The sequence below is a fragment of the Globicephala melas genome, chromosome 20 (assembly GCF_963455315.2).
Source record: "Globicephala melas chromosome 20, mGloMel1.2, whole genome shotgun sequence".
Classification (NCBI taxonomy): domain Eukaryota; kingdom Metazoa; phylum Chordata; class Mammalia; order Artiodactyla; family Delphinidae; genus Globicephala; species Globicephala melas.
In genome coordinates, this window is record NC_083333.1 from 43,357,201 (window position 1) to 43,374,690 (window position 17,490).

General features: G+C 51.9%; 1 protein-coding gene and 1 long non-coding RNA gene across 7 annotated transcripts; one reads left to right on the top strand and one right to left on the bottom strand.

Annotated features, from left to right (window-relative positions):
* Positions 1-1,019: 1,019 nt before the first annotated feature.
* On the bottom strand, positions 1,020-10,840 carry COPZ2 (COPI coat complex subunit zeta 2). 5 transcript variants are annotated; one of them, XR_004035857.3, is made up of 10 exons: positions 10,439-10,598; positions 9,641-9,715; positions 8,047-8,128; positions 7,279-7,370; positions 6,793-6,848; positions 6,025-6,102; positions 3,950-4,001; positions 3,310-3,348; positions 2,559-2,674; positions 1,020-1,353 (listed from the first exon to the last, which is right to left on the bottom strand). XR_004035857.3 is itself a non-coding variant. In XM_030840029.3 (9 exons), the coding sequence occupies exons 1-9, from the start codon at positions 10,823-10,825 to the stop codon at positions 1,306-1,308; spliced, it is 594 nt and encodes a 197-aa protein (XP_030695889.1). In that variant the 5' UTR covers positions 10,826-10,840; the 3' UTR covers positions 1,020-1,305. The 5 variants fall into 5 exon arrangements, 4 of the variants coding, with proteins under 4 accessions (XP_030695889.1, XP_030695886.1, XP_069900539.1 ...); XM_030840029.3 differs by lacking the exons at positions 2,559-2,674; positions 10,439-10,598 and adding an exon at positions 10,754-10,840; XM_030840026.3 differs by lacking the exon at positions 2,559-2,674 and having other exon boundaries at positions 10,439-10,596.
* LOC132594114 (uncharacterized) lies at positions 10,606-12,821 on the top strand. 2 transcript variants are annotated; one of them, XR_009560298.2, is made up of 4 exons: positions 10,606-10,966; positions 11,570-11,721; positions 11,844-12,011; positions 12,531-12,821. It is a non-coding gene; the product is annotated as an uncharacterized lncRNA (long non-coding RNA). The 2 variants fall into 2 exon arrangements; XR_011377087.1 differs by having other exon boundaries at positions 12,651-12,821.
* The last annotated feature ends 4,669 nt before the right edge of the window (positions 12,822-17,490 follow it).

Sequence of the window (17,490 nt, forward strand, 5' to 3'; positions counted from 1 at the left end):
GAGCAGGGTTCGGTCCCCTCCCTGGGGGCGAAGTTAGTAGGGGGAGCGGGACCCGGAGGGAGCGCGTTTCCCACCTATCCCTCCAGGTGGCGCTATAGGATCGTGGATAAGGTCCTGGGAAGGGGCTCCCCGCGGCTGGGGGCGCCGAGGGGCGGAGCCAGGGCGGGGCGTAGACTCGCGTTGCCTTTACCTAGGGATTGGAGGGAAACGAGCTGTCCCAGGCGGAAATGTTAGACACTCTCGGGGACTTCTGTACGTGACGCAGAAAGTGTATATGTCAGAGAAAGAAAGGGAGAAAGGGGCGGTTCTAGAACGGGGGGAGAAAAGGGGAGTCGTGTCCCCCGAAAGTCACTCCATCCTTTCCATTTGCCTATAGAATGCCCCTCCGCCCGTCTCCCCCTTTGGACCTGCAATTCTTCACACCCTCGAGCGCACTGGGTGCTCTGGACACAAATACAAGGCGGGAGCTGGCCGGTGCTTCCTCACCCCTAGTATCTGGGCCTAGCCATGGCAAGCTTGCAGGGCTCTAGTGCCCAGGGTATATGCCAGCAGAGGAATTCCGCGGCAATCTCCCAGGCAAGCCAAGAAAAACAGGCGTGCTGTTCCTCAGTTTGTCCAGAGGAAACCTTACGCCCTTCCCTCCTGGAGGCTGAGAATGGAAAAAGCGAGATGAAGAATCCCAGCGGGGCCACCATGTGTGTTCCATCTTTTGCTCTCCTTTCCCCCGCAAATGCACCATTCCTCCCATTATGACTCTTTTACCCTGTCACACAATCATACCCAGCCCTCCACACCACATATAGGGCCCCAGTATCAGTGTCGCACCCCGTCACTGTGTTAAATTGTCTCCTCTCCCTTGACCCACCCCTCTCCCCAGTCACACCACCACAAGGATACAGCCTGGAACTGGGCATCTAGGAGATGAGCCCCCCACAGTGCAGAAGCCCTTATCAGACACCCCCCCACACACACACACACACACACTTCCCAGGTCAAGAGAGAAAGAGACCATTGGCAGGAGACAAAAGCAGGTTTATTTGGGCTCTGGGGCCAGGGATGCCTAAGGTCTGAGTTAAGGCAGCTCAGCTGGTTCTGAAGGCCCAAAGAGCAGGCCAGGACAGTGAGAAGGGGTGACTCTGTTGAAACCAAACCTCTGCATCTCAGAGTCCCTGGCCGGAGACCTCGGGAGTCAGTTCTGGGAAGGCCTGGGGATATAGAGGGGTCTCTGGTGTCCCCTGGGGTCTTTGTGCTTTTGCCAGGGTTGGGGGAATGGTCTGGGGGCAGGGAGCCTTGAATGCACAGCCTTCATTTCAGTAACGACCATTTAATTTGTTCCTTGGCAGACTGAAGAACCTGGGTGGGGTGGGGGTGTGCAAGGTTGAGAGAATTACTGGGGAGGAATGACAAGTACATTAACACTGCAGTGAGACGGGGGAGGGGGCGGTCTATAGCCTCTCTCTACGCGTCCCTATAATCCCCGGTCACTAGGTGGCAGCAGCTCATCTCTGCCTGCCGTAAGTGGGGCCGGGCCGTCAAGATGGGAAGAGCAGCCGTAACTGGATGCAGCCAACAACCAGCCCAGGCCAGAGCCTGCCCAGCTCTCCGCTCCTGCATCTGCAGCCCTGGGTGTGGCAGCAGCCCTGACTCCCCACACCATGCCATTCAAGCTCCCGCCCACAGTGCCACGTCCAGGCAGAGACGGGCCCAGGCCTGACACTTCCTGTGCCCAGACACCTCAGCAAACCCCTAGCTCTGGCTTTGGCTGGCAGTAGGTCCTCAACACCCCACCCCAACCCGCTGCTGATGTGGCACAGCTGGCAAAGGGCTCCTGGGCAGACTCTGCTGAGGGTCACCTGCACCCAGATGTGTTCACTCTAACATCCTGCTGAGGAAACCGCCTCAGCCCCATGTTCACACAGATCCATACGACTGTGCACACACCATGCCAACGTGGTGGGGACCCCAGGTATGTCCCTCACGTTGTCCCTCCAGCCATCAAGCCTCATTCCCTTTCGAAGAAGGTCAATCCCACACTGTATGTCCCTTCCTCCTGCCCACTCCCCCTCCTTTCTCAGGGACAGCCTGGCCCTGGAGTTCTCCTGCTTCTCTCGGCAAAAATCTTTCTCCTCATTTCATCTCCCATTCACTACCTGCAACTTCCTCAGTTTTTTTACTCAAGAATTCCATTAAAAGTGCTGTGCCTTCATTCTTTCCCCCTTTGGAAAACAGGATCTAGGCCAAGAGCTCTCCATGCATTAGCTCATCTAATTCTCTATGATAACTCTATGAGGAGTGTCCTGTGATTATGTGAGGCCCAGAGAAGTTGAGTAACTTGCCCTAGGCCACCCAGCTTGTAGGTGATAAGGCACAACATACATCCTGGGATGACTCACACCAGCACTTCTGTTCTTATCTGCTCTGCTCCTTAACCTCTTTAGCCCTGAAAATTGCCATGCGGCTGCATTCATCTCAGCAGGGTAGGAGGAGGCATTGGGAACTGGGAAGAGGGAGAGGCAGTGTGAGTACGAAGGGCAATCACAGGAAAGTGGGCACCACACCTGGGGCCCCACGTGGGATGGTACAGGCCCATCTGAGCTTGGGCCATTACAGCAGGAGGTAGTTAGTGGCAGGGCAGGAAACTCCATAAAAGCAGAATTAGTCCGGGCAGACAGACCTGTGGGCAGACAGAATGGAGGTCAAGCTTGACAAGCAGGAAGTTTGCACGGCTGGGAAACCAGTCAAGCCACAGATCCAGAAACCTCACCCCTGCCCCACATTGCACTTCCAGATAGGACAGGGGTAGACTCTTCCATAGTCAGGTCACTCGGGGACATGGTGGCAAGTGGTGAGAATTAGATCCCATCATGGATTTAAGGGTCCCTTAACAATCTCAGCGTGGACCCTAAACAGCAGGGGTGAGGGTTTGGAGGAAAACTCTATTTGGTATCCTTTCTAGGTTGGGGGAAGCATCAGAGGCCTAAGCCCCCAGATTGCTTTGGGGAACAAGTGACCCAGCCATCTCCAGGGTGGGCAGGTCATCCTGGGTTTTGATCCAACTATACCAAGCCAGGAAGGAGATAAGGTGAACTGCTAGGAAGGTGTCCATCATTTATTAATACCCAGCTCCACGTCACCTAGGGGACCCTGGAAGCCTCCACTGACTGTCTCCAAGAGATGGCCTGACACTGTCATCCCTTCCCTCCTGCACCCCTGACTTCTCAGCCTTGATAGCCCCACTGGGTCCCCCTGGGATGCTCTGCTCTCCTCCCACCAACCCTTTTCTGGCCAAGGCAGATGGAGGGGGCCTACCTGGGCCACACTGTGCTCAGTTAAGCCGCTGTCATCCGCCTGCACGGAAGCAGAGTCAGGGTGGTCAGGCCAGGGCGAGGGTGTTGGGTGAAGAAAGAGAGGCGAGGGAAAGGGGCTTGGGGGTAGTGGCGGCGAACAGATGCAGTGATCAGGGGATCCAGAGCTGCACATGTATACCACTTAGTGGAAGTCCTAGAGCTTCTTGTTTGGCACAAGGTGGGTGAGAGAGTGAGGGGGAATAAAGATGAGAGGAAAGGTTTCATCCAGACATGAGAAGCCAAACTGGGCAGGGAGGTTCTATCTATACACCCCCAAGGCCAACCTCAAGGCCAAGGCAGCCATCAGGTGTCTCTGTGAGGATTTATTTATTTCCCCAGTCTACTTCCCACTAGGGAGGATGGTGAGGTGTTTGTGATTCTGCAGGGGGAGAGGACAGAGATATCTTTTACTAATTGACACTCCTCTAAACTGCTGCTCCCCCAACAAGTGCATCACCCCAGTGGTTGCTTCTGCTAGAGGAGCTTGGGTTCCCGCCATCGGGGTTCTGGCAGCCCAGATACAGGGAGGACAGGAGGTGGAGAGGATGGGAAGGGCAGCCTGGAGGAGATGGGAGTGAGGGGGGATGCAGGATGACTCTTACCCTAAAATTCACTTTCTGGATCACTTGCTGGGGGTCACTCTCCAGAATCACACTACAAGATGACAGAAAAACCGAGAGGAAAATCAGCCACATGCTTCCCTCTGCCTCCGCTCCCTGCTAAGCCCTTCCCTTCCCTGCCGTATGCTACATTCCCCCTCCAAGGTACCTTCCTGCTGATACTCAAGCCAGAACTCTCCCTCACCACGGAGCACCCTCAGCTCTGATTCTCCCACACTTCATCATCACTGGGCAAACACTTAGAGATCAGGTGAGGGCAGTCCAGTCTAGAACAATCCGGTTGTCAAGAGCAGGGACTCAAAAACTGAGACCTCTAGAAAGTTCACTTCACCTCTGGGTCTAGGGATGGATTCAGATGCAGGGAAGGAAGAGAGGCCCCCCCCCCGGGGTCCCTATCTCGTTTCACTATTATTTTATGCCACAGGGTCATGCCATACACAAAAGAAATGGAACTCCAAAAAATCAGAATCTACAGACCCAGTTATGGAGGCTTTCCTCGGCTAGTTGACGCTCTTTCCTGATGCCCTGGGGGCGTTCTGAAGCCACGTGTGGGTGTGTGCAGGGGTGAGAGCCAGTCACTGTGGGAAGGTTAGGGCCCACGGGGACTGAGTGACTCCTCCTTTTCACCCAGTGAGTCTCCTCCAGGGCAGAAGGAAGTGAAAAAACATTTCTTGAGAGCCTCTCCCAGGCCCATCACAGGGGCACTTGCAGCCCCAGATCTCTCACCAGGGGTCCTTTGGACAGAGCAACCTAGGCCAAGGCTCCAGTTCAGGTGTTGACTCTACTGACACTTCCCTGATTTTCACTGGAGGGAAACTGTGAGCCCCTCAGGGGGCAGAAACTGGGCCTTCTAGGGGCACAGACCGGAAGCTGATAAAGCTTACACCCTCCCTTGTGAAGGTCCTTCCAAGGCCCTGCACCTCATTTTGTATTTGTAATTGTGTGTGTGTGTGTGTGTGTGCGCTTTGCTTTCCTTAAGGACAGTCTACCAAGTTGTATACACAAATTGTATATTCCACAAAACCTGGTTTTATTCCCCTCAGTCTTGGGTCCTAGCAATTAGCACAAGGCCTTGCAGCAGCAGCAGACAGTCAAGAGCTATAGAGGAAAGGAGGGAGGGAGGAAGGAGGGAGGAAGGAGGGAGGAAGCCCACAGTACCCATTCCCAGAGTACCTCCCAGAGCCCCTGTCCCCCAGCAGGGTGGTACAGTGCTGTGGAAAGAGCACAATCTCTGGAAACATGCACATGTTTTAGATCTTGGCCCTGCCCCTCCCTAGCCATGTGATCTTGGGGACTTGAATCTCTGAGCCTCTGTTTCCTCATCTATTAAATGGATGGAATGACAGAGGCCCGTGGATGTCTTTCAGGTGATCTGTTCCCATTACCCTTTGCCCCAGAGCCAGACCTTCTTTTTTTCCCTGAATATTGTGCCACCCCCATGGAAATTCACTAACCAACCCTTCTCCTAAGAGTTCCCACCATCCTAAGACTATAATCTTATGCCAATAGTAGGAAACATTTATTGAAGGAAAACCATGAGCTTCACTTGCGTCACCTTATTTAATCCCACACCCTTTGAGGCAGTTCCCTTACTGTCTCCATTTGAAAGATGGAGAAAGTAAGGAAAGTAAGTAACTGGCCCAGGTCACGCGTCTAGCTGGTGTTGGAATGAACCTCTAAGAGCAGGAGGTGTGGCAGCAGCAGGGCTCCGCCTGAAGGAAGTCTTCCCAGGAAGGGGCAAGTATCTGTGCTGCCTGCTTCTCCTGGGCACTGGAAATCAAACCGTCGCCCCAAACCCTGCCTAGTCAACAGTCAGCCATAGTTGGACACCAGATTACTTTCTTGTGTGCTTCTCTTTGGCTAACATTGAAGTCAACCTCCATCCTCATGAGTGGGGTAGGGGGGATGGGACACTGGGAATATGCTGGGGGAAGGGAGGGAGAAGTTGGCCAGAGAGCCAACAGTGTGCTGGGTGCAACCTAGAGCTGATGACTTTCAAGGGCACCTCCCGCTGTGAGTGTCCCTGACCAGCCCCTCTTCCCTCCCCTCCTCCTCACCCGCCATCCACAATCTCGTCCAGCACCAGAAAGGCTCCGTCCATGTTCTCCAGCAACCAGCGCTTCTCCACGTTCTTCCTGAAGGCAGACACAGCTCTGGAACCTCCCCATGGCCAGGAGAAGCCGGGTCCCTGTCTAGGTGAGGCGGACCCGCTCTCTCCAAAGATTGCCTTATTTCCCACCGCCAATCCCCCGCACAAGCACAGGGAAGGAGAATGTCAAGGGCAGTGAGGGCAGCACCTGGGCAAGGGACCCCTGCCCAGAGCACGGGTCTGCTTCCTTAAGCTCCCCTTGCCCACCGTCCTCACACTTTGAGCAGGGACCCTGTGCCCACCCTTAAGCATTTCACAGCACTTCAGGTGCTATAGCCTTACTGTAGTTAATTGTGTCGACTGTGAACATTTATCTTTGGGTTATCTGCGTTTGGTTTACCCAGGCTGCGTTCACTGGGGTAGATACCAGATCACTGAATGGGGGTGGAGGGAAAATCACTCTGAGCTTCAAGTCAAAAGACCTGAGTTTGAATCTCTGCTCTGATATAAATAGCTTGTAACCTCAGGCAAATCATTTAGTTTCTCTAGACCTCATTTTCTGGCCATACCATTGCTTGATCAGGTAAAGGGCAGGGTCCTTGCAGAAGGATGCTCTGGCTCCAGCCTTAGTCTTGTGGGGACTTCAGGAGAAAAGAGCAGGGAGGAAGGGTCCCGCCTCTGTGATGTACCAAGGTCTGGGGGATGGGAGCCTTGGAGGATAGAGGGCCTCACTCACCTTAACACATGGTTCAGGGACTCAAACAGGCAGGTAAGAACAGACATGAGCATCAGCTGGGGGTGGGCAGATAATGGGAGGAGAAAAACGAGAGAGCTTGAGGTTAAGAAGGCTAAAAGGAAATCTCAGAGCCTGACTGTGTGGGCAGCTGTCCCTCTTCAGAGAGGACATGGCTGGAGCCTGACTGCAGTTTGACCTGAGAGGGCCCCTCCCCTCCCCATGTTTGGGTTGGAAGCACTGGAGTGCCTGCTGTGGGACACTGAGTACATCCTTCTCCAGTGATGTTTAAGACACAGAGGCCTCTGAGGACTCCATTTCTGGTACCCAAGGAATCTAAGGAACATCACGGATATGCACTGTTCCAGAAAGAACCATTCTGGCTGCTCCCAGTTCCCCAGAGTCTAGAAGGAGGGGTACCAATGGTGAGCCTCCCAGCTTCTACCCCAGAATCCAAGCCTCCTTGTCACTCCAACCTCCTGAATTCACCTCGTTCTCGTAGGATGAGCCCACCACATACAGGAAGAGGTCAATGCTGCTCTTGTAGACGATGGTCATGCCCCCGAAAAATGCAATCTCACCTAGAAGAGCAGGGGGGGTGGTCTCAGTTCTGGTCACCTCTGCCTGGCCCCTCCTCCCCGCCTGCAGCTCTGTGCCTCTTGCCCTATTTCCTTCTTCCCCTTCCAGAGAACCCTTGCAAAGGAAGTTCCCTGGCGGTCCAGTGGTTAGGACCCCGCACTTTCACTGCCAAGGGCCCGGGTTCAATCCCTGGTCAGGGAATTAAGATCCCACAAGCTGAGAGGCCAAACAAACAAAGAACCCTTGCAAAGACTAGCACCCTTGAAAAGACACGCACTAGGGACACTACTATTAGGCTACTCTGTGTCCCTCCCCCCACCCTCTACTCCATTCCCAGCACTTGACTGCCTCATTCTAAGAAGTCAACAAACCTGGGTCAAGGCTGACCTTTTGCCCACCATACGCAATGCCTAAGGCTAGTGCCCCAGGCTAGTGCGGGCCCCTTCCACTGAGAGAAGTCCAGGCATGCCGTAGGCAGGAAGAGGGGGGTTGAGAGGGAGGGGAGTGAAGGCTCACAGGAAGAAGAGAGAAGAGAACAGCTGGGAAGGAGAGGAAAAAGCACCTCTGAAGAAAAGGGAATGGCCTGTGGGTGTGTGAGGCCGACGGGGACAGATGTGTCCAGATGAAGATGACGGTGTGCATCTGAAAGTTCTGCACGAGCAAGAGGCGGACACTTACTATCAGTCCGGCTGGTCTTGTTGAAGACATTTTTCTCGAAGGCCATCTGCTCCTTCATGGAGGGGAATGTGTCGTCGTAATACTAGGTGAAAGGGAAGGAGAAAAGGTGACAGCTGTTCCACAGAGCTTCCTCCCTGGATGGGTGGCAGGGAATGGTGGGTGCTGGCCAAGCGGGACCCTGCTGCCGTGCCCCATCTTCTCTTGACCGCCCTCTAGGCCTGTCTGCTCGCTGTTTCCCCATAAACACAAATTCTGAGCAAATAGAGGAATTTTGAGGCCTTCTCGTGGAGTCCTGTCCTGGTTTCTTGAAGGCCTTTGTACATTCCGCAGATGTGCAGTGTGCTAAAGACTGCGGTGGTCACTAGGCCACACTGTTTCTACACGAACCTGAGTCTACAGGAAAGAAGGCAGAGCCAGGGACCCTTTAACACAATAATATCACAACAGCTACTTTATTATCCACATTATATGGATGCGGAAACTGAGGCGTGAAGTCAGGTAACTTCCCTGACATCTCACAGTTGTAAGGGACAGAGCTGGGATTGAACACCAACGATGGTCTGACTTCAGACAGGGTTATGGTGAAGATGAAATATCTAAGGGAAAGTTCCTGGCACACACTGCCTAATTAAGTCAATGCTGTTTTGTTTGGGTTTGATGAGACTCTCTCTCTGACTCAGTTCCTGCATCTGAACATGGATGTGATCTGCTGGGAGGAGGCCCTGGAACTTCTGGTTGCCGAGACACCTCTGACCAGCTGCAGCAAGAGATGTCAGCTCAGCTTTCAATTTTCTGAATGTGGATTTTGCCACTTAGTACCCCATCTGCAGGCAAATTAGCAGTCTCCCTGCTGGCCACTGCTGTGGTGAACAAGCTCATTTCAATGTCATGAAGTCAAAAAGTTTCAACCCATACAAACGAAAAATCTACAATGCATTTTGTAGCTAGTTTAGGTGCCATAGTCCTACTATAGTTAACTGTGTTGATGGGAGACATTTATTTTTGGATTATTCTAGTTTGGTTTATCCTGGCCATGTTCACTAGCACAGATACCAGATAGTTGAATAGTTGGTGCAGTGAAAACCACCCTCCTGAACTTCAGGTCAAAATACCTGAGTTTGGATCTGTGTTCGGATATTACTACCTGTGACCACAGGCAACCCTTTTAGCTTCTCTAGACTGCATTTTCCTCATTTGTGAAATGAAAGAATTGGATTATATAGTCTCTAAAATCTTGTCTGGTTCTAAATCCTTAGTGTTTACCAAGCTGTGGAAGAAAAGTGGAGGTTACTTGTTCAGAATCTGGGGACTAGGACTCCGGGGTCCCAGGCCAGTGGAAAAGATGGTGAGAAGACATTTTAGGGAACATTTTAGAAACAGAGGAGACAGCCCCACCCCCTTTCAGGGGCCAGCAGTCTGACAAGGTAGGAGGATGGACAGAATGGCCTTTGGAGGAGTCTCAGCTGAGGTGCTCTGAGTTGCAGAGCCCACAGTGGGGTCCCTCCTGCCAGGAGAGGCAGCTTGGTGGGGACTTCTGTTCTTGGGCCTGTGGCACAGTGTCTTCAGGGGCCCTCCGGTGAAGGTGGGAGGTTACCTTGGCCAGCAGGCGGTGTCCGTCATTATCTAGGATGAAGACAGCCTTGATGGTGTAGAGGGAAGGTTCCTGCAACTGACACGGGGCGGGGGGGGGGGGGGGGAGAGCTCCGTTGGCCCCTAATTCAGGGTAGACCTCCTGTCATTGGCTCTACGGGACCTTCTGGTCCCAAGAGTCAATCCTCAGGCTCCAGCGACCCCAACCCCAAAGGTCCACAGCTGGTTCCGGCCCAACCCTGTGCCACATGGGCCACTCGGGTGCCCGCTCCCCTCCCAGGCAGATGGTCCACTGCAGGCCCCGGGTGGGCGCTGTGCCCACTGGGTGCGGAAGGTCCGTCCGGGCCCAAGTTCTGTCATGCACTGACTGCTCCAGAGCCCGAGTCGGAGTGTATCACAGAACCTGGGCCGGGGGGACAGCGGCGCCGAGCCTCCTCCTCCAGCGGCCAGCGGCCGAGGCTGGACCCGCGCTCTCCGCGCGCCCCCAGCCCCCGGCCCGTCGGACTCCAGAAGCACGCACGTCAGCCCGAGGCCCGGGGCGGCCCCGCGGCTGCCTAACCCTCCGGGAGAATCGCAATCCAGCCCCGCCGAGCCGTGCCCCCGCCCGCGCCGACTGCTCCAGAACTTCGTCCAAGCGGACGCGAGACCGGCCTCCTCCCGAGTCCGCGCGGAGGAACTTTTCTGCCTGCGCGGGCGCCGCTCCTCCCCGGCCGGTCCGGGCGGCACCAAGTTCCCCAGCGCCCAGCGGGCGACTTGTGAGCTGGCGCCGCCCGCTCGGCCCCCGGTGCCGCCCGCTCCGTACCCGCAGCCCCGCGGGCTCCCGGCCTCGGGCGGGCGGCGCCGGGCCCCCGGCCGGGGCGGCCGCGGCCCCCTCCCCCGGGTGCGGACGTGGCCAGGCCTCCGGCCGCTGCATTCCGCTCGCCGCCTCGCGCTGACAGCGCCGCCCCACCCCGCCCCGCGCCCCCCGGGGCCGCCGCCTGCTCCTCCCCGGCAGCCGCCGGTCTCGCGTCCGCCCTCTCTGCCCGTCTGCGCGTGTCCTTCCTTTCCCCGCGGCCCTTCCCTCCTCGTCCTCCCTCGTCTCCTCTCCGTTCCCGCTCTCTTCGCCTTGCGCCCACACCCCAGTGCTCCTTCCCCCACCTCTCCTTCCCCTCGCCCTCCTCGTCTCCTCAAAGCCCACAGCTCCCCGCATCCTCCGTTTGTCCCAGGACCGGCCTCTCTTTCCCCTCCTGCCTTCTCTCTGACTTGTGGGTTTGGTTTGCACCGACGTCCGCAGGCTGTCCTGAGGCCAGCAGAAAACACAGGCAAAGTCCAGTTTGTCTTTTGACTCCTGGTAGGTACCGTTGGGACAAATATATCAGGTCATCCTTTGGGTCTCAGAGACAGGTTCTAGCAGTGGGAGCAGATGAGGGCAGCTCTTAGAGAGACCCCTCTGCATAGAAGAGTTTCTCCCACTCCTCTCACGCGACTTGGGTTAGGGAGCCATGGCGCCCGGACGCCGTGGCAGAAGTCTCCCAAGACACAGACACGACACAATCTGAAACAAGACAGATGCCTAGCAGCACAAAGGCTTCACCAGTGAATGGCATCAGGCTTTGCCACGCTTTGGTTCCTTTGGCCTAAGTACACCAGAGGACAAGCTTTAGCTTCAGCGTCCTCAAGGCCAGTGGGAAATTCACACTCCAACGGTACAGAGTTTACAGTACTTATCCATTTACCTATCACAATACCAGGCATGCATTTTACACTTAAGACTTTTCACGTACATTATCTGATATAACTTACACCTGTGAGGTAGGTGTTCTCATCCCCATTTTAAACAAAGGGAGACTCAGAGTTTGTGTGATCTTTCAAGATCCTTCAGCTAATCAATAGTTGAATGGAGGTGGAACCCAGAAATTCAGACTAAGAATTTCTTCTCCATTCTTCTCTTCAGGTCCTTTGATGTTGGGTACCACACTCACTCATCCCAGGTGACTGGGGAATGGGGGTTTCCTCTGCTGAATGGTTTCAAGCCATCTCATTCTTCATCTCAACTTCAATGTCATCACCAAAAGGCCTTCTCTGACAACCACCGAATCTGACTTGGTAGGTCTCTGCTGTCACATTCTCTGTCTCAGCACCCTACATATTTCTTTTGTTGTATTTAATCTCCAAATACCACTTTTACTAATTTGTTTACAAATGTGTGTGGTCCTTCTCTGCATCAGGCATTGCGTACTACAAAAATAGAGATAATGTGCCTGTGGAATCGCTGGTGCCCCAAAGAGGACACATGACAGGTCCAGTGAAACCATGTTTTATGTGCTATACAAATATTTGAGTGCTTCCTATGTGCCAGTTACTTTTTTAGTCACTGGGATGCAACGATAGCCAAGGTAAACAAAATCTTTGCTCTCGTGGAGCTTATTCAAGTGTGTGTGTGTGTGTGTGTGTGTGCATTTCTGTGCAAGACATAATATGCAGATAAATGAATAAAATAGATATTATTTGAATTGCTGGTAAGCACTATGAAGAAAAATAGATCAGGAATGGGTATCAGGAATGTGAGGGGTTGGGGAGAGGCAGGGAAAAATGCCATTTTCATCAGGGTCATTTGAGAAAGCCTTCAAGAAGGTGACATTTGAACAAAGAGCTGAAGGAAGTGAGGGGGCGAGCCACACGTGTCTGAGGAAACGTCTACTGAACCTCTTTATGATGATTTAGAAGGCACATCTGAATCTTCCCTGCAGGCTACCAGAGTTATAATAATGAACATTAATCAATGCTATTTGGTATAATGGAGGAAAAGACAGTATTTTAATTGCTTGGATTCCAGATGATCAGAAGTTATGTCAATGGTCATGCCGGCTCAATGTTATTAAAAATACTAATTTGGGGCTTCCCTGGTGGCACAGCGGTTAGGAATCTGCCTGCCAAGGCAGAGGACACGGGTTCGAGCCCTGGTCCGGGAAGATTCCATGTGTCGCGGAGCAACTAGGCCCGTGGGCCACAACTACTAAGCCTGTGCTCTACAGCCTGCAAGCCACAGCTACTGAGCCCGTGTGCCACGATTACTGAGGCCCGCGTGCCTGGAGCCGGTGCTCCACAGCAAGGGAGGCCACTGCAGTGAGAAGCCCACGCACCGCAGCGAAGAGTGGCTCCCACTCGCTGCAGCTAGAGAAAGCCCACGTGCAGCAAAGACCCAAAGCAGCCAAAAATAAAATAAATTTTAAAAAAGTACTGATTTGATTATTTCGATGCTTTAATATTTCTGTGAGCTCGTCCATTATTAGCTCATATTTACAACACAGCACCAAAAAGCCTCCAGGGGCATTTCCTAGCCTCTGTGTAGTGAATGGTACCCACAGTGGGAGAGGGTCAGCTTGCAGAAGGAGAGGAAGACCTGGGAAGACAGGGGACTTAGAGAGCAGGAGTGGGTCCGGGGAGAGGAGGGGGAGGAATTAGTGACAGCAGAGTGGCTGAGAGGCACTGAGGGGGGCAGAGGGGCTGGGGATGAGAGAGAAGGCCAGGGAAGGAAGCTTAGGAACCGAAAAATCCTCAGCACCACCAACACCACCACCACCACCAGGGTTGCTATCGTTATCGTCATCAGGATCGCTTTACAGCTTAAGTGCCGTGGTGAATAAGTAAATCCAGAGCACTCAAGTTGAACTTTTCAAGGAAGAGATTTCCTCCTATCATGGCTCCTTCCCAAACTCCCTCAACAGAGACCCCAGGACTCCTTTCCTTCCTCAGGGTCCCCCAACCTGGGGTGCCCCTTTAGTGGGGATTCTGTATAAACATACAAGTTCAGTGTGCACGGTGTCCGGACAATGTCCCCCACAGAGCACAGCCTTACAGTGTAAGGCTGGCAGCACTTGGGAAGCCTGCAAGTGCAGCAGAAAAGAAGCTGCTGGTGAGCTTCTCAGAATGAGGAAGCCAGAGCTGGGTTCAAAAAGAAAGCCGCTTGCTGTTTCCCTGTTCCCTCCTTCCTTGAGAAGGGGCGGGGTGCCCTGGGAGGAGGTGCTGTGCGCATCTCTAAGCAGCTGGGGTCTGTGGAGAAGCTGGACTCAGAATTGGCCCTAACACACACACACACACACACACACACACACACACACACACACACACACACACACACACACACACACACACACACACACACACACGTCTCTGCCCTTTGGAGTCTCCAGGAGGCTAGTGATTCAAATAGGTTCCCCTCTGGGCCTTGATGTATCTTGAAGGTGAGACCATTCCATTTCCTCTGACTCACCCTCCTGCTGCCACATTTCTGTGCTGTCTGTCCTAGGATTTCAGCATCTGTTCTTGTGTGACAAGAAGAAACAGCTCCCTTGGGTAACAGCCTTTCTCTCTCCTTCCTGCTATAATGTCAAGAGGGGGAGGTGTGTGTGCAATGTGAGGTGTGGTTGTGTGTGCTTGTGGCATCCTCCAGAGAGAAAACGAAAGCTTCCATGCTCTGTCTGCAGGATGAGTTTCCAGTTGACCATCCTAAAGACAGCTCTCATTTCTTCAATGTGTTTGGCTTTCTCTGGGATAACAAGGTTGTAGGGTGGGTGGAGAGAGAGCTGGGCAAGAAAGGGACCTCACGCTTAGCTCTACCCATGCATGAATGACTTTATACACAGGATCCGATTTTTAAACTTTGTGAATATGTATATAGTTATCTCCATTTTAGCTCAGGAGGGCCCAACTAGTAAGTTTTGGAACGCAGCTCTGAGTCCAAAACACCCACTTTTCCCGCCTCACAATAGCACCTCACTGACTGTGACATGCCACACTGAGAGCTATACAAAGAAAGTTACCCAACACTGTTTGGGACAACATGGTGAGACATACAGGACCACTGAGTTCAGCTTCATAAAATGTTACACCAAGACATGAATGACCAAAGAAGCGTTTTCATTGGGTAGGTCCAGGAAGAGAACACGTTAGGACTGAGAAAGAGCACGTCGTAAAATCAGGTGGTGATTCTGGTCCGCACTCATGATTACCACCGCTGTGCTTTTTTACTCAACTTGGATTCTTGCCCCCAAGCTACTGATTCTTTACTCTGGCTGCATATAAGAATCACCTAAGGAGCTTTTACAAAATCCTGATGTCCAGGGCTGCTCTGGGAGACTCTGATTTAATTAGTTGGGGGGGTGGGACCTGGGCAAGCCCCCTAGGTGATTCTAATGTGCAGCCAGGGTTGAGAAGCAATCTTCTAAGACAGCCATGGGAGAGGTGCACAGGGAAGAGACTGGCTTGTAGAACCTCTTTTGATGGTTTAATGGTAACAAGCTTGCTAATGATGTTTACCATGTAAGAAAGGGGGTATTGACAGGATGTAATGCTAGAATCTCTCAGAAGGGTGTTAAGGAAATCTCAGGCAGTCATTTTATCCATTCCCCTTGACTAGTTGGAAATTGGAGAGTGAGAAATATTTATATAGGTTAACAACATTTAAAAACATTTTTAAAGAAAGGAAAACTAATGGGTGAGCAGAATGGCAGAAAGATTGGGTTTCCCCTTTGGGGAAAAAGCAATTCCTGCTATTCCAGAAGAACTCTAAACCACAGCCAGTCTGCCTTCCCACATGCCCTTCTCCGAGGGTTTCTGGACAGGAGTCATCATCACAGGATGTTTGGAGGATGGATGTGCCTGCCCGATGGCAGCAACAGCTGTTCCTACAGAGGAAGGTGGGTCAACGTAGATATCACTGGGACGAGTAGGATTTCAGTGTAGTTAGCTGGCTTCCTTTCATGACCCCAAATCCCTGTGCATTAGAACTAACCAACTTCCTGGCTTCCCACTGCCTTCTCTCCTGAGCAGCCTGGAGCCTCCCTGGCAAGACCTGGTTCCACTGTTGGCTCTCAGCCTCTCCCTCAGGGAGCAAGTGCATGCACTCACTTTTTCCAGTGGTCTTCTCAGTCTGATTTAATGGATATACCAGGACGGATGACACATCAGCATGGGATCTTTCTTTCGCTTCTTGGGTAATTGTCCTATTAACAGCTGTTCCCGGGAAAGGAGGGTGTGTGTGTGGGGGGGGGAGGAGGGTGGCTTCCTGGGTGAAGAAGGACACACCCTGGATTTTACAAGGTTAATCAGTGGGTTCTGGGAAGGAGGTTTACACCTGCTCAGACTTGACCTGGAACTCTAGACAGCGTGGAAGACGGTCTTTCGATCTCCACTCCCTACACAGAGTACTATTAAATATCCTGGGTGCCTACACCCTGCCAGGCCTCACTGCCAGCTGCTGAGATTTTCTCTACGTCTCTGCTCTCCTCAGCCCCTGCAATGGGCTAGCAATTGTTTGTCTTTCCCATTTTTCTTCCCACCTTTCTGTAACTGCTAAGCTAACTACCCCTAGTCATTCTTTTTTTTTTCTCCTAGTCATTCTTTAACCCAATAATACAGTTCCTGATCCAGCTCTCTCCCACTTTACACTCAAATAATTATTATACACATTTAAACATAGTACTTGAAGTTGGGAGGCAAAAGAAAGGGAACAGGATAGTGTGGGCAAAAGACCTCTCCACACCTTTCCCACCCCTTCTCTAAGGATTTTTTTTTTTAACATCTTTATTGGAGTATAATTGCTTTACAATGGTGTGTTAGTTTCTGCTTTATAAGAAAGTGAATCAGCTATACATATACATATATCCCCATATCTCTTCCCTCTTGCGTCTCCCTCCCACCCTGCCTATCCCACCCCTCTAGGTGGTCACAAAGCACCGAGCTGATCTCCCTGTGCTATGCGGCTGCTTCCCACTAGCTATCTGTTTTACATTTGGTAGTGTATATATGTCCATGCCACTCTCTCACTTTGTCCCAGCTTACCCTTCCCCCTCCCCATGTTTCTCTAAGGATTAACATGGAGCCCTTCCTATTCTCAGTGCCTGTAACTCTCTCCACACCCAGGACCCCAGAAAGGAGAGAAAGGAAAAAAGAGGATGGGTAAGAGAGCTATCTTAACAAACTTGTGAGTCATTAAAAAGTGACCAAATGAATTTAGGCTTTCAAAGTGATGTGAGAGTATCACATGGTTATCTCCTCAGTGTGGCTGTCCCACCCACAGTTGCCATTTCAGTGAATGTTTATCTTGATTTCATGTTAGTCTTATATGTACTACATAACTTTATTTCTCATCCCAGGCACCTGGTACCCTGCTATGCAACTCAAAAGAAACTTGTAAAGTACAAATGGACTGTCCAAAACACTCAGTTTTGTTGGTGCTAAGGTTCCCTGACTCCCCATAGATAAACGATTGCCCAGTTGTTGTTTTTTCAGAACTGTGTCAAGGTTTAAAATTGTTCTCTATTTGCTGTGTCAAACAGATGGCCACTCTTAGTATGCAATTTCTCCTTCTATCTTCTCAAAATAGTCTTGTATTTTAGCCTGGTAACTTTAGTCTAGTCTTGATATCTTTTAGTGCTATGGTTTTAAAATATTTCCTTCTCAACCCCCTTGATATATTTTTAGAGTTACTGATTACACCTTAATTTCTCCTCTTTTCTTATCCAACAGCAGTGTTTACCTTCATGGTCTTATTCAGGGGCTGAAAGGTCATCCATTTTTTTAGATAATATGCCATATCCTTCAAAACCACACCTCCTCCAATTATTGATTTCTGCTTTTAACCGGAACTTTTAATCACAGGCCTGCTTGAGTTCCCCTTCAGTTATTCAGCAAGTACTTTTTATTTATTTATTTAAAAAATGTTTTGTTTTATTTCTTGTATTCTGGCGGCACATGGGATGGTTCTCCAACCAGGGATTGAACCCTGGCCTCCTCAGTGAAAGCGCGGAATCCTAAGCACTAGCCCACCAGGGAACTTCCATAAAATATTTTACTTATTTGTTTGGTAGTACC